The sequence below is a fragment of the Glandiceps talaboti genome, chromosome 3 (genome assembly GCF_964340395.1).
Source record: "Glandiceps talaboti chromosome 3, keGlaTala1.1, whole genome shotgun sequence".
In the NCBI taxonomy this organism is placed as follows: domain Eukaryota; kingdom Metazoa; phylum Hemichordata; class Enteropneusta; family Spengelidae; genus Glandiceps; species Glandiceps talaboti.
Genome location: NC_135551.1, coordinates 26644256 through 26667483, shown reverse-complemented (window position 1 = coordinate 26667483; position 23228 = coordinate 26644256). Strand labels below are relative to the sequence as shown.

Below are 23228 nucleotides of genomic sequence, written 5' to 3'. Positions count from 1 at the left end.
AACAAAAAGCAGCTCATAACCAAGAAAGAATCCCATTCCAAAAATCAGAAGTTAGTAGAGTAGACTTCAGTTTAACTTTAGAAGGTAGTTGCTTGGTTAGTGTGCGACAACTGCAAAGTGTACACAAAGCAGTGGAAAACAGTGAAAATAGATGGGGAACACTTGCATGCCTGTGGATATATACAAGTCACAGTTTTCTATGAAATACTAACACGTGACTTTCCAGTCTGCTTTGAATGAGAAACAGCTATAGATTTCAGATGATTGTGAGATACGGTCAGACTTACCACTATTTTCTGGGAAATGTAGTTTGACGGTTAGCCCAGAAACTTGGCTACTAGTATTTGGATTGACAATGTCGTTCACCAGTAAAACTTTCTGGGCTAGGTTGTTGGTATATGTACCCTTCTGGCACTCTTATTCAGCTACAATGAGCAAGGAATCGAAACCTGTATAAAATTGTACACATCATGGTTTAACTTCTAGACCAATCTGGTTAAAATCAGATGTGGTGGTCATTTTGTGCCATTTGTTTTGTCCCGAGTGGTCGCTGCCTTCGGTGGGAAGGTGGCGATCACTCGGGACAAAACAAACGACACAGAACTATGGAAATAGAGGTAAATGAAGCATTTAGCCGCTTTCACCACATCAGATTTTAATCAGATTGCTTCTAGACATGCCATCGCCCTGGAATGTTTTATGAAAAGTCATAATGTGAGCCTCCTTTATTTGCACTGACCAATGATCAGCTAACCGACCAATCAATGAATCACTGGTACCCTATCGACAAGTTGATAGTTTTGAAAGTTTCCGCAAAAAAGAATTTAAAGAGTTGTTTATGGCCAAACTGACATGTATCAAGAGAATGAAATAAATTGTGGATTGTGATTGGAATTGAAAGTATCACCAACGTGTATACTCGTACAGTACTCTATTTTATCTTGTTTTTTAACCGACCCATTAGTTCAACCTACTCTGTTAGAATGACGTAAACAATATTATAAGTAGTGTCCTGAGCTGAAAAATACCATATTTGGATATTATGTATCTGCCCCTATAAACAATAACTTATCAAAAATTCTACAGTGATTGATTAATAAAGACAATCATGATGTTAATGACTGCTTCAAAGCCAACCGTAGTCTAGTAGGCTATCAGTGGCTTCGAAACACTTCTCACATTTAGTTCAAACGAAGACTCCCACACAGCACATTTACTTGTAATATATGTCAGCCAGAGCCTTACCATCTGACTTGAAAATGATGCCTGTCCTAGTTTCGGGTGTATGCAGAACTGTCAAGTCGAGTCTGACAGACAAGTCCCATGGGCATAAATAGCTTGAAATCCAACGGAACAATAAGAATCTAACCCCCCCCCCCTCTCTCTCTCTCTCTCTCTCTCTCTCTCTAGGCTGAGACAAAGAGCTTTCTGATTGGTCAAAAAGTTTGTTCATCGGGTAATGTATGCATTGTAGCATTGAATTTCTTCTATTTATTTTTACTAGTCTACAAAGTTAGCCATGTTTGGTTTTCGGTAATAGTCAGATATCGTCACGTTTTAAAAACCCGTTTAGTTATTTTGATATGACTGGAACATGAACTAATACTATGAATATGAAATATACTTGATCAGTTTAATAGTTTGGTCTAGCGCCACCATCGTGAAGGTCACGGAAGGTATGGCGAGGTCAAAGGTAATATTGAGTTCATGGAAACTGAACACGCCGTGGCGCGAAGGACACAGCAGTAAACGTGCGTTGTAGCTGTTGACGTCGATACACGTTCAGAAGGGACACACTCAAATTGTGGAGAGATTTGGTACATGTTAACTGCTGTAATATTATAAGGCAAGTATTGACGTTAACTCTTCCCCTTGTCACCAACGTGTAGAAATGTGTGAAATATCGTTCGTAATATGATAGAGAACACGTGAGGAATGAATGGATCGGAAGTGTCGGCATTTTATTTGTCATTCATTGTGCTGGTTCCCTTTGCCATGGTGTACGCATGGAGGTATCATGGATGAACCCCTATCAGTTTCCAGACGAAAAAAAAAATGTCCAGTCGCACTTAACTTCACGTTTAGTATGTATATCCGTACTTCATAATAATACGTGTGTTTTTTAATCCCCCCCAAACCCTGTTGATTTTATACGTGAATCACTAGGGGCACTGCTGATTTAAATATTAATAGAAAGTAATCGTACATATATGGCCGTGTTACTCACGTACGCATACGTCCTATTCTATGCACAGCAAATGGAACACCCCCCCCCCTACCGTTATGTAAGAATTGAAGTGAATTGAAGCAACCATATTCATATACAGATTTATACACATCTGTATTATTTTACCATACATTATGTACGCTTACTATAGAAGTGTTTGTCATGCTAAGTACAAGTCATTCCATTATATCATGTATAATTTTCATTTGTCAATTTTACGATATCTATGCATGCAGTATAGCAGTTTATAGCTAAGAAAGAAAAATGAAAATGTCCCATACAATGATAATATACATGTCATAAGCGTGATTTCATATAATAAAATTTAAATACTTTAATTAACTCACTGAACATTTTCAATATTTAATATGTACTTTTGATATATTCTGATACTGTCTAAATGGCCAAGGTAAAAAACAAACAAACAAAAAAACCTACCGACCCTAGTTGAAATCAAGTCTGCCAACCCTTAACAATTTCTTTTTAAAAATATTTAAAACAAGAAGATAAGAAATTCTTTGTCTTCTTGTGCTTCATGCATGTCTGTTTTCTCTACCCATTAATGTCTGTGCATATTTCATCAAACTATCACAGAAGAGGTATTCTGACCAACATTTTGTTTCAATTTGGGTCGAAGCATTAGTTGTAAAAACTAAAAAACAGTTAAAATAAAATAAAATCCCGGCCTTCCTATGCTATTTTCTGAGGCCATGTTATTGGAAACACACAATTATTTTCCCCGCCTAATCCTATTGAATCGGAACAAAGTTTGAAAAAAGAAAATATATGACTTTCTTCAACCAGATCAAGGTAACCATGGGAGACAAAGTACTTGTTGTAGGCAGTGGAGGTAGAGAACACACACTAGCATGGAAGATAGCACAGTCTGACCTTGTGAGTGAAGTCATCATGGCACCTGGTAATGCTGGTACTAAAAACAAAGGAAAAATTGACAATGCAGGTAGGGGCGTGTCTGTTTTCTGTTACATGCATCCTGGCCTTTATGATGTTATGTTAATGTTTGTAATAGAAGTATTATTTTACAGCTGTGCTAACTGCAACTTTAATGATTTCTGAAACCTTTTGTTAGTATAATACATTATTCAGAATATTGTACATTCTGAATATTGTACATCCTGTTATAGAATCACCTGTGGGTAAACATATATATTTATGTAACTGTACACATAATAGGGTACAATAAATCCAAATTGATTTTTGAGTCCACATCCTAAAATCAGTGTCCCAAACGACATCACTATTTTTATTTTCAATCTATTACTGTATGGATGAAATAAACTTGTAATTAATATTATATTTAATGTCTAGTTATTTGTATTTTAACAATTTTCAGGGAATATATAATTGGTTGTTTGATTGATTGATTGATTGATTGATTGATTGATTGATTGATTGATTGAAAAAAAATACTCCAGTTACAGCTGGTTGATTTAATTAAGTTTGATGAAAGTCTCACAGACTAGTTAATTACCATACTGTGTACAAAGAATGGCATACATGTTTCAGAAAAAGTTCATCTCATCTCATCTCATAACTTAGTGCAGTAACTCTAGATTTAAAAAAAAAATTATTTGAACTAGTATAAAATAATAACGAGTGTATGAAAAATGAAAATAAAAGTAGAAAGAGAGGTTTGGATTTTTTTCATGATAATTTACCTAATAGTGAAAGCTTTTGTTTGAATAATTCATAAAAATTTAAAATGTACATATTACAATGACATGCATGGACATGATACAACCATACTTGTATCATATTGTAGTTGTATTATTAGTTACATGTAAAGTGGTCATATTGATGAGGATTGGGTATCTATTTTCGACTTTTAATTTATAAAACAATTATATCATAGCTTCCTGCTTCAAAAATCAATGTGAAACAACATAGACTAAGTCTGTGTTTGTAACTCAATAAATTTCAAAAAGCTAACGTGTAAAATATTTATTATTGCATATAGAATAACAAACTCTTTACACATTTTTTATCTTTTTCTCAAGTTTTTGCACTTTAAGTTACAAACACAGACTTGGCATGTGTTGTTTCAAATTGATTTTTCAAGTAGGAAGCCATGATAAAATTGTTTTATAAATTAAAAGTCGAAAATAAATACCCAATCCTCATCCATATATGACCACTTTAAGTTTAAACTGTGACAGTGAATAGAATGCATAAAGTTAGCATTTTTGAGAGGTAAATTAATTGATGTGGAAAGTAATAGGCCTGCTTATTCATTGTAACTATGATGATCACATGACTTACTTAGTATTACACATTTTACATGACACCTTCATTATATAATGTATTCAAAATTTGAATTCATATTGATATTGTAATTTTTAATGTGGTGAAAATATAGATGGTAAATTTAAAACAAGGTTTGAAATGATCATATTTGTCTACCATTACATACTAACTTCATATCTTTGCCCTTCTTGAGAAATTCTGGAAAGGTATCTGTTTGCAGGGTTATTCTAAACACCCTTACTTGGTTACTTGTTCAGCACCTTTGACTATTGCTTTACTGAATGCAGACACTTCAGTTTATAAATGTTTGGTTGGTTGGTTGGTTGATTGATTGATTGATTGATTGATTGATTGATTGATTGATTGATTGATTGATTGATTAATTAATTAATTTTACACCAATTCTTGAAGAAGTCTGTCAAAGTCTTCTGATTTTGAATTTGATGAAACACTGTAAGATGTGATGCTAATATAGTTGGTACATTTAGAAATAGCCATGTCGTAATTCTTATGTTTAACATTTAACATTTGTATTATGTGTTGTTTGTCATTGTTTTGTAACACTTTAACCACCAGTGTTTTTGTTAAGGGTAGTAAGCAGGTAAAATCTACTTGAGTTCCCCATTCATTTTACCAGGATTCCCCATCAAAATTATGATACTTGGTGCACAAAGCATTCCAAATTTTACTAAATTTTCTTCTTCTGTATCTGGGGTTCCTACACCTCAGCTAAAATACTGACCAATCACAGTCTACCAGACTGAGTTACATGTCCAAATGTTTTTGTTTTAACCAGCTGTTCCAGTCGGTGACCATAAGAAGCTAGCTGATTGGTGCAAAGAGAACAACATAGCATTGGTTGTTGTAGGACCAGAGAATCCCTTAGCTGATGGTATAGCTGATGTCTTGGCTGCAAATAATGTGCCTTGCTTTGGTCCGTCAGCTAAAGCAGCTGAAATAGAAGCCAGTAAAGACTTTGCCAAGTCCTTCATGGACAGACATAAGATACCAACTGCTAAGTGGCAGTCTTTCACTGATGCAGAGAGTGCATGTCAACATATTAATAAGTAAGTGAACTCTGGGCTTAGGCAGAAAAAAAATTGTTTCTGGTCAGCGCGCGCATCACTAAAATACCCTTGCATTGGTCTATTTTTGGTGTGTGTTTGTTGAGCCCAAGCAGTCTGCAGATCCATGGGGAAGCACAAAAATAACTCCCTACTTCAGTGAATACAACTGCAGAGCCAATCATGAACAAGCAAATGACATCTGCCCTACATACACACTTGCTCTAAAGTACTAAATAAAAAGAACAGTAACTGCCATAAATAGTAGACTGAGCAACAGGTTTGTTGAGAATTTAAAAACAAAATCTACATTGCCGCACCATTTAGACAAACTGACCTGACCAGAAACAATTGTTTTGGTGTTTTTTTGGCCTTACATGTACATATATGTTTGGTAGTCAGATCTAGCCAAGTGTACTTTTTTCACTTCAGCTACAACTTTCTATTGATTTTCATTGGTTCAACAGAATGTTTAGTAGCCTCTGTACCCAGGACTACTGCTAATTTTGAGCCCGGGTGGTGGTAAATCCATATACATGTATGGCTATCTTTAAATGTTATACATGTATACTGATACTTTTGCAAATATATGAGAACCCAAGTTTATGGAGAAAGTGACATCTAGCAAAACTAGCATTGTTCCCTGACATTGTACCAGAATGTTTGCAGAGCCATGTAATAATATCTTGGTTAAGTTTAAATGAAGTTACTTTCTAAACATAAAAAATGAAATAGGAATCCAGTAAAAGACAAAAAAAAAAACAATTAAATTTTGACAGTTATGTATACATTAAGTTTTAATGTGTATGTGAAATTTTTGAACCAACTATTGGTGTTACTGTATGTTATTTATATTTATGTGTGTGTTGTTGAACCATGTCAATGAAATGTCTCTGAGTGATATAAAAGATTTTGTCCAAAATCATTGTGGAATGCAGTGCAAGGAAATGAACTCCATTGGTGGTATAAAATACTGTTCATCTTTTCTTTTGACAATACTCCTTACAAAGGCAGCTGACAAAGGACGTCAACACTATTGTTGAATACATTTTCATTCACTTGACAGTGCCCCATGTAAAATAGTAAAAGCCAGGGGTCTTAAAGTGAACACCATAGGTGGTTTTGTAACCAGTTTAGAGAGAGCTCTGTGAAAGAAGTAGAGAGTTGTTACTCAGTGTAGGATGGATGAGAAACCATGCTATGGCAATTCTTTACAAAAATACAACAAAAAACAGACAGAGAAGCAATGTTCACTCAAGAAATAGTATTAATGGAATCTGCCGACATAGCAAGACCCAACGCGTAGTGTCCTCTCTGAACTCTGTCACTAGGTGGCGACATACAACCCTCCATCACAGACTAGTACGGAGCAATACTCGACACATGTATACTTAGTAACAACTTAACCTTATACTCAAAAAGTGTAAAATGTGCACAGTATGTTACAGTTTGTTTGAACTCACTTTCTCTTTTGTTGACAGCGCTCCTTATAAAGCATTAGTAGTGAAAGCTAGTGGTCTGGCTGCTGGTAAAGGTGTCATTGTAGCCAGTGACAAAGATGAAGCCTGCAAAGCAGTCAAAGAAATTGTACAAGATAAATTGTTTGGCCAAGCTGGGGATACTGTAGTTATTGAAGAGTTATTGGAAGGAGAAGAATTTTCTGTAAGTACATTGTACGCATAGTATCACACAATTGTAATTCTTAAGATTTTTTTTTTAAGTGACGAACTCTTGAAATGTCACTGCCAGCAGTCCAGGGTGTTGGAAAACTGTTGCTCTTCTAGAGGAGAAACTTATGCGATGTACTTACTGAAATTTTGTCTGTTGAGGCTTGTAAGTGCATCGTTACCATATTGTTGACCCTGTAAATAATGCATGGAAAATATCTATGTATTGTGTATAATAGGTGCTAGCATTCAGTGATGGTACAGCCTTGTCACCAATGCCACCAGCACAGGACCACAAACGTTTACTTGAAGGAGATCATGGTCCAAACACTGGTGGAATGGGAGCTTACTGTCCATGTCCACAGGTAAGCTCATATATTAGCCTTGTTCATACTTTCAACTGTAGTTAGTACTGGGTTGTAGCTTTGCCTTGTGTTCAGTTTTGGGTTTACAGACCCATCAATAAAACCCCTCCAGGAGTAGTTGAACTATCAAATAACTTTCTTGTTGTGTTTAATTTTAGGTATCTGCTGAAACTCTGAAAACTATCCATACTGCTATCTTAGAGAAAGCTATCAAAGGAATGAAAGACGAAGGCAGACCTTATGTTGGTAAGTGTCAACTATTGGTCACTTGGGCTGAATACAGCTGTCTGATTTGTGTCAACTGATCAGTGCCCTCAACATTGAGTTGGTGATAACTTTTGTTTTTATTCAATTTATTGTAGGTGTTCTGTATGCTGGGTTGATGCTTACAGATGATGGCCCCAAAGTGTTAGAGTTTAATTGTCGCTTTGGAGATCCTGAAACTCAAGTTCTGGTACCGCTACTCAAGAGTGACTTGTATAGTACAATGCAGGCCTGTACAAATGGTACTTTGTCAACAACACTGCCTACATGGCACAGTGACAAGTTTGCTGTGGGTGTAGTACTTGCCAGTGGCGGCTACCCTGCATCCTATAAGAAGGGAATGCCTATTACAGGTATGTAAGTGTGTTGTCATCTGTCTGTCCATCCATCCGTCTGTCTGTCTGTCTGTCTGTCTGTCTGTCTGTCTGTCTGTCTGTCTGTCTCTCTCTCTCTCTCTCTCTCTCTCTCTCTCTCTCTCTCTCTCTCTCTCTCTCTCTCTCTCTCTCTCACGTGTCACCATCTTGTCATCCACCCATCCATCAGTCAGTCTGTCTGTCTGGTCCACTTCTCCATCTGTCTATCCTCTGTCTGTTACTTTTCTGTTTTGTCATGTCTATGTGTCTCATTGTCTCTTTGTATCACTTTCGCTATGTCAGATTTTTCTGATTCTGATTCTGAATACTTCGTTTTCTTTCTGTAGGTCTAGACAAAGTAGAAAATGGAATGGGACAGCTCGTATTCCATGCTGGCACAGCACTCAAAGATGGTCAGGTTGTTACCTCAGGAGGGCGTGTCCTTGCCACTGTTGCCATGGCAAGTGATTTAACAACTGCTGCAGCTAAGGCACAAGAGGGCGCTGCAGCTGTCCAGTTTACAGATGCTATTTACAGAAAAGATATTGCTAAAAGAGGCTGTGACTTTGTCAGCAAACAAAGGTCTGGGTAAGACTTATTGATTATCTGAAACTTTGAAAAGATGATGCAAATACAAATGTTTTCGATAGCAACCAATTTGATCGGTCAGTATTGCCGATAGATACAATGCAAATATTCAACTGAAATGTAACATTTCACATGTGTTTATATGCAACTGAATTTTTCTGAATTTCTTGTTAGTTTGATATTATCTTGGACAATATTACAGCAAAGACAGATCAGAAGGAGAAAGAAAGTCTATACAAAATAACTTCAAAACTGAGGCTTTATTTGACCAAAAAAAAGGCAGCTAACCTTCCATGACAACTGTCATTGTTTCAATATTTATAGCGCCCTCTATTTATATTTTCAAGATTTACTTTGTTTTTATTATGCATAGCATATTGAATAATGGTAGAAATTGTCAGTGTGTTATCATGTCAAACCATGATTTCACCTCCAGGTATCATTTGAAGGAGAAAATTATATGCTAAAGGTGTAGAATTTATTCACCTTGTAAAAGCTGATAGGAATATAAAATAACGGCAATTTTGATTTGTTAACCCTTGCAAATATTAAAAATAATAAAATTCTTTCTTTCAAACAAGTATCTGTGTCTGTCTTTGTTGTTTTAAGATGATAAATGTTGTCTGTGAGGAGAATTTAGAAATTATTTCAACAAGATGGAAAAAAGAACCCCATGATGGCAAGAAACTCATACAACAAATATTTGAAATTAGGTAGAATTGGATTTGTAATCTGTTAACTGACTTGGCATCATACTGCAAAACAACAAACATAATATTGTGAAAGGTGTGGACAAGTAATATATGTTGGAGAAACAGGAGATACCATCTACACCCACATGCAGAACCATTCATTACTGATAAGGAATAAAAACAAAACAGATCCAATACCAAACCATTTCAACTTGGCCAACCACTCCCTTGCCAACTTCAGAATAGTAGAAGTTGAAAAGATATGGAAGAACAAATCATATAGACTAGCGCATGAAAGCATCTGGATAAAAAAAAACTCGACACATACGAAGAAAATGGAATAAATTGCAAACAATAGCAACTGTTCTGATTAGCACTTTGGGTCATGTGACTGGACATAAGCGATAATTAGTATGATGGATTGGGCCTACTGAGGCAGTGTAAAGCCTGAGTGAAACATCTTGGCCAGAAACACTTCACTTTTAATATGGTACAATGTCAAAATGTCAGAAAATAAACTATATATCACATGTCGTTTTATCAAATGAATTTCAGTTCAGAGAAGAATTTCTGACAAATCAAAAATTCCATTTTTATCAGCTGCTTATATTATAATTATTTAGAAAGAATCACAAAATTTGAAATCTGGTAAAATTGATTGTTTCCAATCCATTTCATTTCATCATACCTGAAATGACCTTGCCAAGTATATATCACTGGACTCTAACATCTAGAATAATTGTCAAAGTTTCTAAACTTTTTATCCAAATTCAAAATCTTTTCCTAGAGTAGTACATATCAGATGTGCAGTTTAATGCTGATGTCCTGTTTCATGATACCAGTCATACACTGAGGCATCCATAATGGCTGCTTTGTGTACAATTTCCATACCTAGTAATTTGTATGCATGAACAGTCTGATCTATGACAAGCAAATAGCCCCCTCTATGGTATGCTGAAGCATATATATTGTTTTCACTGCATCATGAATACTTTCAATTTACAGGGCTAAATCTACAGTTGGGCTAAGTTATAGTGCTTGTGGTGTAAACATTGATGCAGGAAACCAGCTTGTAGATCAAATCAAGTCTATGGTGAAATCAACAGCAAGACCAGGATGTGATGCTGTCATTGGAGGATTTGGAGGTGCATTTAATCTGAAAAGTGCAGGGTATCGAGATCCTGTCCTTATATCTGGTACAGATGGAGTTGGGACCAAACTAAAGGTAACACATTTAAATCTGTCATATTTAGTACAACTGAACTGAGTTACTGTAACAGTAGTACTACTGGCATGGAGAAGTGAGTGTGTGTGTTTGTGTATGCATGCATGTGTGCATGAGCATACATTCAAGTACATGTGAATGATGTATGTACATGTAACGGAGTGTGTGTGTGTGTGTGTGTGTGTGTGTATGCTTGCATGCATGGGTTGAAGGTGTGTGTGCAAGTACATGTGCATGATGTATGTGTGTGTCTGTGTATATGTATGGGTGGTTGTGTGTGCATGTGTGTTTGTTATTGTATTTATTCAAATTCAGTCTTGATAGGACAAGTTAAATACCTATTATTCTGTGATTTAATACTGTTAAAGTCTTTATCGTACAAATTGTATTGTTGTTTTACAAAGCTGGATAATCAAATTGTTCACATAATTTGATAGGAGCAAAATAAGATTTCAAAAAAGTTATTAAACTGTCAGCCACTACATTTACATGGGTTAAGATTGTACACACTGGGTTTACAAGCTTTTTTCCCTTAGACATGCACTACACTGTATACCTCAATTAAACTATTGTGCTATGATGTTCATGTCATATACATGTCATTGATGGCATTTAAACCATCTGGCATTGCTGTCACAAATGATGGCATATTACAATTTTCCTTGATAATATCGTAAAAGCTATACAAAATAATATATATTCATTTGATATATGTATGTAATGACTGAATATCAGGCCTGAGTTCTGCCAATGGCTGGTATTAGTAATGGTTACGTATGTGTCACTAACTAGAACACTACATGCAGCATAAATCATACCCCCCCCCCACCTTTTTTTGACATTACACTACCAAACTACAGAGACGATAGAGTTTCAGTCAGGTGTCACAATGAATTTTACATCTCACACTATGTTCTTTGTTATGAATTACACAATATACAGGCACTGATAGCACTCGCACACAGTTTTTTTTCTCGTGAACACAAATATTAAGTTTTGTGATTGAACTTCCTTGTCTCGTCTGGCAGTGATTTTGATTTGTGTTCACAGTGAGATCAAATGTATCAATTCATATGCTTGTGTGCTATCAGTGCATTTTGTTTGAGTAATTTGGGAAAAAAAACTTGTGTCAAATGTAGAAAAAAACATGTCGCCTAATTCAAACTCTATAGTCTCTCTGGTTTGGTAGTATCACAATTCAATGTATTTTCATACTTGGTCAGCTGACAATGTCTGTTCTGATAAATCAAAAAAAAATTTGTTTTATCAACAATTTTTCAGATTGCACAGGCATGTGGCAAACATACAACAATAGGACAAGATCTGGTTGCAATGTGTGTTAATGACATTTTAGCCAATGGTGCCGAGTCACTGTATTTCTTGGACTACTTTGCCTGTGGTAAATTGGAAGTGAACGTAGCCAGGGATGTCATAAGTGGAATCACTGACGGTTGTAAACTGGCAGGGTGTGCTTTGTTAGGTAAGTCAGTGTGTGTTTTATTGTGAGTGGTAAGTAGGCAGGATGTGCTTTGTTAGGTGAGTCAGTGTGTGTTTTATTGTGGGTGGTAAGTAGGCAGGGTGTGCTTTGTTAGGTAAGTCAGTGTGTGTTTTATTGTGGGTGGTAAGTAGGCAGGGTGTGCTTTGTTAGGTAAGTCAGTGTGTGTTTTATTGTGGGTGGTAAGTAGGCAGGGTGTGCTTTGTTAGGTAAGTCAGTGTGTGTTTTATTGTGGGTGGTAAGTAGGCAGGGTGTGCTTTGTTAGGTAAGTCAGTGTGTGTTTTATTGTGGGTGGTAAGTAGGCAGGGTGTGCTTTGTGATCAACTCCTGGAAAATCCATAAAGTAAACAAATGTTACTGTCGTAAAGTGTTGAGTGTCAAAATGACATTTTGGGACATGTTTATAATCTATTTCATGCATGTGTGACATGTATTTCGCTGGTCAAAACCAAGTTCATCTGACTTATGGAAAGCTGATGAAAAACTCTTGGGAAGTCCTGGAACTTTATTTGAATCCTGTGAATAGTTGATGTATAATGACGTCCATTTTGTTTCAGGTGGTGAAACAGCTGAAATGCCAGGGATGTATGCCCAGGGGGACTATGACCTAGCAGGATTTGCTGTTGGTGCTGTTGAAAGAACAAAGATGTTGCCCCAGCTAGATAAGATTTCAACTGGTGATGTACTCATAGGAGTGGCATCCTCTGGAATTCACAGTAATGGTTACAGCCTTGTACGTCGTGTAGTAGAAAATAGTGGTTATATGTACAGCGGTCCAAGCCCCTTTGATAACAGTGCATCACTTGGTGAGTAATCAAAGGAGAATATGTAAGATTCCAACATATTGCTCATAGTAGCCAGTATAGTTCTATAAACTGAAAATTAATTTTTGAAATTTTTTTGTTTATATTTTCAAATATTTTAGTTGGCAGGAAAGGATTAAAAATAGAAGAAATATATACAGTCTTGATAATCATCAAGAATGATCAAATATATCTGAAATTACATATTTTATTCAGCATTTTATGAAGTTGATTGGCACTTTAGGAAATCATAAAAACATGTTATTAGCTAAGAGCTAAGGAGATATTATCCATTCTTGGGGTAATTGATAGTATCATAGTCAATCACATGATTTTAAATTTATGCAGGAACATTTTCAAAAAGGAAATTTTGAAAACATTTGCCATCCAATGTAAAGGACCTATATGGCTTTTTCAATACCTTGGTAGCTCTTTATTCATTTTTGGTCTGAAATTAGAGAAATGGTATGATAATGGTCACTTGAATGAAAACTTTTATTACAATTCCTCTATATGTTTTACTGGTATATTCTAACTTTCTGGCCAATAACCATAGAGAGTGGAGGGGGCTCCACTGTCTATGCAGTAACTAACCAATTTACTTGCAGAATTACTAATCATTATGGCAATGATGCTTGTCAAGTGGCTATTATTTTGAATAGATCTACAGTGCTAGGAAACCCTCGACACTCTGGCACCACTGAGTCAGTTTGACTTAAAGATAATGATGGCTCATACCATGAATACTAACTGGTAAATGCATCTAGCTGGAGGGAAAATGAGTCAACAAAATAGCATATTCTCGGAATCTGTATTCAAGTTATTCTCATACATCACATATCTATTGCTACATTTCATGTCAATCTATCTAAAATAATGTTTTATGTTATTCTGTGTTTGAAATGTTTATTGGACACCCTATACTTAATGTGCTCAACTATTAAGACCATCTTATCACTGTATCAAATATACTGTGACAATGTCTAGGATTCCATGAAATGCTGATCCAGTCAAACAAACTGCCACTTTAGTACTCTTGCCATGTGATTAGTAATTTAGCAAACAATTTGATTATGTTACTGGTCAGAAAGTAAGGACCATAGTTGTATATCTATTCTTTACATTGTATCTATGCAGGTGATGCGTTGCTAACACCAACAAAGATTTACAGTAAAACTCTACTACCTGCCATCAGAGGTTCAAAGGTTAAAGCCTATGCACACATCACAGGGGGAGGTCTTCTGGAAAATATTCCCAGAGTCCTACCTGATGGATGTGGTGTGACGTTAGATGCTGCAAAGTGGGAAATTCCAGCTGTGTTTGGTTGGATTAAGAGCAAAGGAAATGTAGCTGCTGATGAGATGGCAAGGACATTTAATTGTGGTGTTGGGGCAGTTTTGGTAGTTGATAAGGAACATTCACAGGATGTTTTGGGAATGGTACATCAAGCTGGTGAGAAGGCATGGATTATTGGGAATGTTAGACAGGCTGTGACAGGTGAGAACCCCATACATGTATATATAATTGAAATAGAACAACATTTCAGGTTTTTAGAGAAAGGAAAAGTGTTTTAGTTGTTGGAGGTCTGAGAATTCATAACTGTTCATTAATAATGACTCGCATCATCACACTCTGTATGACCAATCAATTGTATACATTACTGGCAGACTGTTACCATGGATAATGTGACTCACAGTGGGTTTTTTTACGAAGGTTTTGGAATACTGTAACAAAGGAGGAAATGTTGGTCAAACTTTGATAGATTTCCATACATGCTACCATGATCACTCTACTAGAGGGTAATTTGCACACACTCAGAAAACTACAAGTTGGGGGAAAAACAGAATTATTATAGTTTGGAACCCCAGTATACGGTAAACACCTGGGGAACTCAGGTATATTTGAACTTGTCACCACTTTGAACAAAATCACTGACATTTTCTCCCAACATACAAAGGAAGGATGCTGGTATTTAGAGTAACTCTTGTGACCAGATTAGATACAGTGTTTTTGCTAAGGTTTGGGAACCCTGGTAACAGAAAGGGGGAAAGAGGTAAAACTGGTAGTGCTTACCATGCAATGTATCATAGTTTAGGTGGGGAACCCCGGTAAAATGATGTGGGAACCCCGGTAGATTTTACCTACTTACCGCCCTTAAATAAAACACTGAGATAGTGTATCATTATCATTATACCACACACACAAGCCAGATTGAACACATTCAAACAAAAATATGGGTTTTTATACCTGTTCTACATCATGACAACTCACATCTATGGCATTGTTTCTGTGGTGCTCAAAATATGAGTCAAAATGTTCCAAATTGCCATTATTTTTCTTGATTATTCACAAATCATACTTGAGAAAGTATAATTAATTCATCCTCAATACTTTCTCTATTCAACCAAAAAATAGTGGTGACCTAAGGGGCCTTGTCACTACTCATCTAGTGACTCATTGTGACAAGGCCCCTTAGGTCACTAAATTCTGGACAAACGAAGGAAACTATTTGGGAATAATATCATTATTACTAATCAATATATATATACATGCAGTCTTTTATTTCTTGTGCATACTAAGAGTTTTCCAATCAATCCTAAAAGGTTCAACATATGACATTCTATCTGATTTGAAAACAGATTTTTTCTTCAACTTTTTGAAATTCTGACAAGTATGTGTAAATAAATGGTACTGGGTTATGATGGAACCATTTGTTTTAACAAAGACTGATCTGATAAAGGTTTTATTTCTGGAACAAATAGCTTGAAATTAGTGGGTTAGACAAATCCCTTGCTGCCATTACCAGCACAAAAACCAACAAGATAATATGAGCTTTGGTTCATGTAGGGTCAATGGTTTACAAAGGCTTTTTTTGTGACATACAGGAAATACAAGAGTTGAGATTAGCGGGTTAGAATATGCCCTTGATGCTGTAGCACCAACGCAATGCCAACAAGTCAATGTGAATGAAGCCCTGAAGTCAGGAAGACTTTCAAATTGTGGACAGAAAATGAAAGTGGCTGTGCTCATTTCAGGGACAGGTTGGTACAACGATATATAGTATGCATATATTTCTGAAATTAGTAAATACACATGCTCATTCTTGGATGGTAACTAGTGACAATAAACTTCGTAATTCTTCTCTTTGAATGCCACTTGCTATTCACAACAAATATACGATATAATCACATTTGACTTTCAGTAAATTTTTAACTTTTAATCTTTCATTAAACTAATTGATTGTTTAATATTGTGACGAACTCATGGAAATTACACAAAAAACTCTGATATTTACACCTAATAAAACACTAGAATAGATTGCCTACGAAAGCTAATAAGTGGTAGCGTTAGCAAGCCTTCGATAAGCGTGGAAAACCCGCTCCGTCACACCAAGCTGTTCGATTTGACCTTGTGTATGGCAGAACATACACTATAAAATTGAGTACAGACACATTCGCCAATGCCAGCGTCTCCAGACCACGGCACAACCCAAGCAACCTGAAATATCACGACCAACTCGTGAAAACCCACGACCCAACCTCACAGAGGCATACAAGAAAACGTTTCCCTAAAGGAAGAAGTAGGTTTTAACAGAGAAGAAGTGAAAATGACGGTAAACCAAGAGATTATGTCAAGAGCGTATTTGACACGATGTTGACTACACGGTGTCCAGCAAGAGAGAGAGAGCATGGGAGAAAAGTGTTGCTATAGCTACCTGACCATGTCACCAAGACTCCGCCCCTCAGCAACTGACTGGCATATGAAAAGTGTGCTTCGACTAAACACGGGATATCTAGACCTGAAATACAGGGAAAAATCCGACTTTCTCCAGTAAGGTACTGGGACCAGCCAAATACAGGCACCCGGGGGCGTGACACCCGCAAGCTTTCCGCAACAATATCCTTATATTCAGCGCATATTTTAACCTCATGCCATTAGGGTGACCCAATTTTTTTTCATAATATTTTCATAGCAACTATGGGTCATTACTAGCCATGGTTAGTCTATAGTTAGTCATTTAAAAGTAAAAGTAAAAAAATAATTTCTTAATGTTTCTCTATTTCTCCTTTTCCCCCTCTCTGTCTTCTTTTCATTGGATTCCTAATAACAAGTCCTTTTCCAAGCTTCTCTACACAATTGGCATGTTTCCAGCACCACTTTAAACAGTAAAATAAATGCTCTGTTCATGAACAAGTATCACCACTGCCGCCATGACTGTAGATGACATCAACAGTCCAAACACTTTATTATTCTTACAAGAGGGGTGCTGTTCTGCAAAAATTACAGACGAGTGAAAATAAAACAAAAAAATTGTGATGTTGGAGCCGAAAATTTGGGTCGGTCGGGTAATGTGAAACAGAAGAAAAAAATAGGGTCACTATTATGAAACTCTGTTTTATCCTATGACCTTACACGCTATCCAGTAACCTTTGACCTTTTAAGAACAATGCTGTAACCTTTGACCCTTCACAAATAATCCTACAATCTTGTAACCTTTCATCTTTTAGGTACTAACCTCCAGGCACTGATTGATCATACTTTGGATCCAGCAGTCAATAGTCAAGCTGAAATCTCATTGGTTATTTCCAATAAACCAGGTGTTAAAGGACTCGAAAGAGCAGAAAAGGCTAACATTGCCACCAAGGTATACTTCTACTTGTTCACAGAATTAGCATTTCATGATACATGCTTATCACCAGTAATTGTATCATGTGAAAAGCTGGAGTTCCTAGAAAATATGACCGACCTAAGTGGCCCTTGGCACTACGAGTCGCTGGACAACTAGTGACAACCCTTAGGTCACAAGTATTTTGAGGAATGATATACTTCTACCATCGCCAGTAATATTTTTAAAAATTCAGGGAATGTAATGGCAATTTTGAGCTTTTTAGCTCCGCTGTCAGCGAAAGCTGAAAGCGTAGCTTTAGGTATAGGTGGGTATTGAGGTATAGAGAGTAGAGTGAATCATAGGTGTCCGTCAAACTTTTATATTTTTACTATCTACTCCGGAAGTGACAGTCGGAATTCTTCGATATTTGGTGTGCATGTTCCCTGGGGGGAGGCTATTCAGATTTGTTCATGCCAAGTTGATCTGTGCCATTTTCAATTTTTTATGATTTTTTTTCATAAAATGTCATTTTCATCAACTCCTTGAAAACCTCTTATTAGATTGCTTTGATATCTGGCGTGTTGATGCGCAGGGGGTAGCTTACTCAGATTTGTTAATTTCAAGTCAGCACATCCTCATTTTTATTTTTTATGATTTTTTTTTTTGTAATTTGAAAAAAAAATGAATATGTTAATGAGCATAATGACCGACGCCATATTGGAAATCAGTCGACGAGACTTTAAGTAAACTGCCACTTTTCAAAAGACACTATTGACGTCAAACAAGCAATGTAATATGTGCTATAGTCATAATTCTACGCATTGGGCGCCCAAATGACAAGCGTTTGTTCGAAACAGGGTTGTAAACTTCAAATCAGTCCGCAACATCCTCATTTGCATACTATATCCTGATTCGACCAGAAGCTGAAGGTGACCTCATTTGACCGAGCGATTTTCCACAGCAAGTATCTTGAGTATCAACACAGGACGTTCTTGGTACTCACTAAAATCACACTTCAGACCCACTATAAAAGTGTGATGTTTTCAGATAACGTGTAACTTGTGGTTAATTCTATATTGTCGTGCAATTTGGAATGACAGTGAACCAGAATTCAGACAACTTGCGTAAGGAAGGGCATGCCAGACATGCGGTTGAAGTTATGGCCGACAGTTCACATGTAAAGTTAAACGACATGAACGTGTCTTGCCTTTCCAAAATGCAAATATTTGGCAAGTAAAAATAATTAAAATAATTACAACTTTAATTTGGCTTCAGACTTTGCATTATGTTTTGCGTATCTTTCCCCGTTTTACATGTAAATCCGAAAAGGTTCTCTCTCATCATGTCATCAGTGTCAGTGATCATACCGCGCGGGGCTGCTTTGAGTACGAGCGAAGTGAGGCATGTTGAGGTATTTTGTTGAGAATTATAAATATTGCGAAATGTCAAGTACAAGGTTTAAATACAATGGAATGATGAAAAAATGGCAGAGTCTGCTGACAGGCGCCGGTCACAAGGAACACTGTGAATTAAAATATCAGACGATGTATGTATTAATCGCCGACAATCCACCCGTCTGCACGAGGGACTAACCCGGAAGCAAGTCGTTGTCAGCCATACGTTACAGTGGTAACATCGTCCGAGAAATCGCTGCGTTCAGAGTGTGATTATTCACAGAATTGTTGTTTTCGAGTGAAAACCCGTCTTGAATTGTATAACTCTAACAAATGAAGACATGTCAAGTTATATTTTGAAAGTTGTATCGCTAGTTTGAGACGATTTTCTCACGTACTATAGTACTATCGAGGCTTTAATACTTGGAAGTAGTAGGACCTTACTCCAGTTCATCGGGAAGTTTAGCCAGTCCGATAATTCTTTCTGGTTTAGTTTACAACACTTTTGATCAATCACGCAGATTTTGTTGTTGTGATGAAAAGAAATAAAAAAAAAAGATCATTTCAACCATTTCGTTGTGTTTTCTTTGTGAAAGGTAACCGAACATGAACGAGTGTTACCACTGTAACGTATGGCTGAGAATGACTCTCTTCCGGGTACTTGAGATTGTCGCCGTACGGAAACTAAGATGGCGATTAATACATTTCTTCCCTATATATATCTACCACAACTAGTACAAGTTGAATGTTGTTGACTTTGTAAATTTGTTAGAAAATTCAAATTCAAATTGCCTCAAAATTATTTTAGATCCCTAGTTTATTTCATTCATCATTAAAATTTTCCAGGGTTACAGCTGTAAGACACTGGAATTATTTATAGCCAACCTCAAAATCCTCTTTTTTTCTTTTTCTTGTGTGCATTTCCCAGTCATTTTTTTCTGAGATTTTGTGCAATTTTTCATAACAGTAGATTTTTGTTATAAAATGGTGACTATGGTATAAAAGTACAATACATTACCAACTTCTGTGTAAAATGTGTTTTATAGTGAGACATCATATGAAACCACTAACCACTTTATTGCATCGCTAAAACAAAACTGCATAGTGAAGACCTGAACCACTTCTACATGTCACCAAAATAAAAAATTAAATTAAAAAAAAAAACAGCGGAGCTATTCTGACCGATAGGTCGCTTGTTAACTTATATTTTGAACACAGCAGAACCAATGACGTAGACACACATTGCGGGGACATAGATGCACATTGTCTTGATGTGGAATGACCAGAGTATATTCCATATTTTTTGTTGAACCTTGCTTGTGCATGGTATAATATCAATTACATTTAAATGTAACTGAAGATTTACTTTTTAGCAGTTGGTTGTACAAGTAAAAGTCTGGCTCAACAAAAATCCTACCAATAGATATATTTGTCAAGCAAGAAGATATAATGCAGCTATGTTAGTAAGCTGTTTGTTGATCCAGACAATAAAATGTAGCGCTGTTAGTGAAAATTTTGTCAAGTTAGATGGCATTTGTTTTAGATTTTGTGATTTTAATTGTGCATATATAATCAGTATAAGATAATAATCAGAGAAAGTAATGACGATTTTGAACGCTTTGACTTATTTTTCGAACACAGAAGAACCAATGATGTAAGTATGCGTTATAGTGATGTAAACATGCATTGTCGTGATGTAGAACAACCAGGGTATAAATTCCATATTTTTTGTTCAACTTGGCTTGTGCATGGTATAATATCTAATTGTTTATGTCTCTTATACAGGTTATTAAACACAAAGAATTCAAATCACGTGTAGACTTTGATATGAAGGTCCACGAAACACTTGTAGAAGCTGGTATTGAGTTTATCTGTCTAGCTGGATTCATGAGAATACTTAGTGGGGAGTTTGTCAGGAAATGGCATGGTCGTCTCATTAATATTCATCCATCTCTCCTACCCTCCTTCAAAGGAATGAGTGCACATAAATTAGTGTTGGAAGCTGGTGTTAGGATAACTGGATGTTCAGTTCATTATGTAGTGGTAAGTAAGACAAGTGTGTATTACTAATTTAATACTTTACTGAGAGTGTTTAATATCTGTAACTGATGATTGAAGTTTATTAAATCTGTGGCTGTAAAGCAGGGTATATCATGCTGTGAGTCATCAAGAATTGTATTTGTAAATCATTCATTGCAAACACTCGGGTTGATTTCACAGTATCAAACAGTCTTTTGTACAGGCAGTAAGTATCTACTATAGTTCCCATGATGTTTACTTGAGTCTCCCTCCATAATTATGGTAAAGTTATAAGCTTATTGGCCCATTTGTTGATGGAGTTGCCACTGAGCAATGCCCTTTTCTTGATTTTCTTCAGTTGCCAGGATTCCCACATCTTAGCAAAACATTGTCAAATAAGGTGACCTTTATTAAAGACACTGTTTTCCCTAATGTTATTATATTTATTTCAGTCTCAAAATATTTCGGCATTGTTAGATTTAAGGTTACTAAAGTATGTAAATGATCAATTTCTAATCAATACTTTTCAATCTTTCAATTCAAAATTTCCTCTCCTAAGTAAGGGGCTTAAAGACCTTTGTCATCGAAATTTGGTTTCATGAGTAAAAGAACTTAAAAGTGATTATTTTCATTTGCTTTTATCTCAAATAGGAGGAAGTGGATGCTGGTGCGATTATTGAACAAGAATCAGTGCCTGTGTATCCAAGGGATACAGTTGATATTCTACAGGAACGTGTCAAATTGGCAGAACACAAAGCTTACCCTAGAGCTCTAGAGCTGGTAGCCAGTCAAGCAATTAAACTAGGGGAGGGGGGTAAAATTGAATGGTTAAAACCAGAAATGTTGGAATAAATTAAATGCAAGATCATTAGTGCAGACCCCTTAGTCTGAAAAGTTCAACCATTGTTACGATTATGTGATCACACTTGGTACCATACATTATTACAGTGAGGCATTATACTATACTAAGCTTCTTGTAACACTAAGAAGTATAAATTAATAGCAAAATATCCATTTATTCTGATCTAAATATTTATGTTTTACAGTGAAGCTACCAACATGATCAGGAATAGCAGCATTGAGACTTTGTTTTGTTTGTCTGTTTGTTTGTGCCATTTTTACTCCATGTCAATTCATCCTCACAATTAGATGATAGACATGTGATTCTGCCATTTTGAAATCTACAAATAGGGTTCAATAAAATATATATCATCAGCATTTGTTATTTTGTCTTATAGAAATCCATTTTTTTAATATTCTAAGCATGTATGTATATATTTCTTTGCAAATGCAAAAATGTTGATGTTGAATTTGACCTAATAAGTGTGATATCAGGACAGACTTTTGTTGAATATAATCTTCAAAGTTGTTGGGTTGAATCAATAGTATTCCTTGGTATCAACATATGTAAATTAGTATAATTTGTTGTGCGATTCAAAGCGCATTTCATGATTATATTTGGTATATAGACTGGGTTCACCGTACAAATATTTGAAATAGAGGTCACATCCAAATTTATACATTTGAAAATCCAATATGGCCACCAAATACTGTGTTAACTCTATAGGAAAATAAAAGATTGATGATTTCCTTGAAAATGAGATGGTGAAACCCCAAATTTCTTATACTATTTCAAAAGTACCAGAACTGGCTTTCATATGGCAACGTTTTGAAAGAATTAAAGAGCTTTGATTTTCAGGAAATTTTGTATCTGAGGTACATTCTACATGAATGTATTGTTATTTAAGTTATGCATCTGTAATGAGATTACTTTTGATTATTTATGCAAGATGTGATAATGAATATGCATGGATTTACAGATTGCAAAATAATGATGCATTATGCAAAATATATCATTGAGATATGTTCTTCCATTGAAATGAATGAATCAAAATCATGGTAAATACTTCCAGAATATTCGTTTATTTTAATTTTCACACTCTTAAAGTAAACAGGGTGTCTAATGAGTTCACCCAGACTCTTAATTTGATTTTACCTACAACATAAAAACCTCTGAAATGACATTTTGGATTTCTGTGTTCCATTTATTTTTCTTATGCAGCCACATGTGCTGGGGTACTCCCATTAATTGGGTATACGTATACATGCCACCCTTTGGGGTAGGGTTTTTTGCCCTTTGGTCTAAAATGGGTACCTTCATTTTAGAGCTAATAAGTCTAAAATGGGGTCCCCATTTT

The 23228-nt window shown here is 35.9% G+C and overlaps 1 protein-coding gene across 1 annotated transcript; it reads left to right on the top strand.

The window, feature by feature from the left end:
* Positions 1-1708: 1708 nt before the first annotated feature.
* LOC144454006 (trifunctional purine biosynthetic protein adenosine-3-like) lies at positions 1709-22939 on the top strand. Its single transcript, XM_078145400.1, has 16 exons — positions 1709-1846; positions 3032-3188; positions 5289-5559; positions 7038-7218; positions 7463-7588; positions 7747-7834; positions 7951-8205; positions 8553-8787; positions 10491-10710; positions 11992-12190; positions 12763-13011; positions 14146-14505; positions 15894-16049; positions 17517-17653; positions 20797-21054; positions 21682-22939. The coding sequence occupies exons 2-16, from the start codon at positions 3044-3046 to the stop codon at positions 21880-21882; spliced, it is 3081 nt and encodes a 1026-aa protein (XP_078001526.1). The 5' UTR covers positions 1709-1846; positions 3032-3043; the 3' UTR covers positions 21883-22939.
* Positions 22940-23228: the final 289 nt, after the last annotated feature.

Bases quoted from the DNA above. Each gene is read 5' to 3' on its own strand.
- LOC144454006 (XM_078145400.1), top strand. From the start codon at position 3,044: ATGGGAGACAAAGTACTTGTTGTAGGCAGTGGAGGTAGAGAACACACA. The intron at 7,219-7,462 runs GTAAGTACATTG...TGTGTATAATAG, and splicing joins TGGAAGGAGAAGAATTTTCT to GTGCTAGCATTCAGTGATGG. The intron at 8,788-10,490 runs GTCTGGGTAAGA...TTCAATTTACAG, and splicing joins GACTTTGTCAGCAAACAAAG to GGCTAAATCTACAGTTGGGC.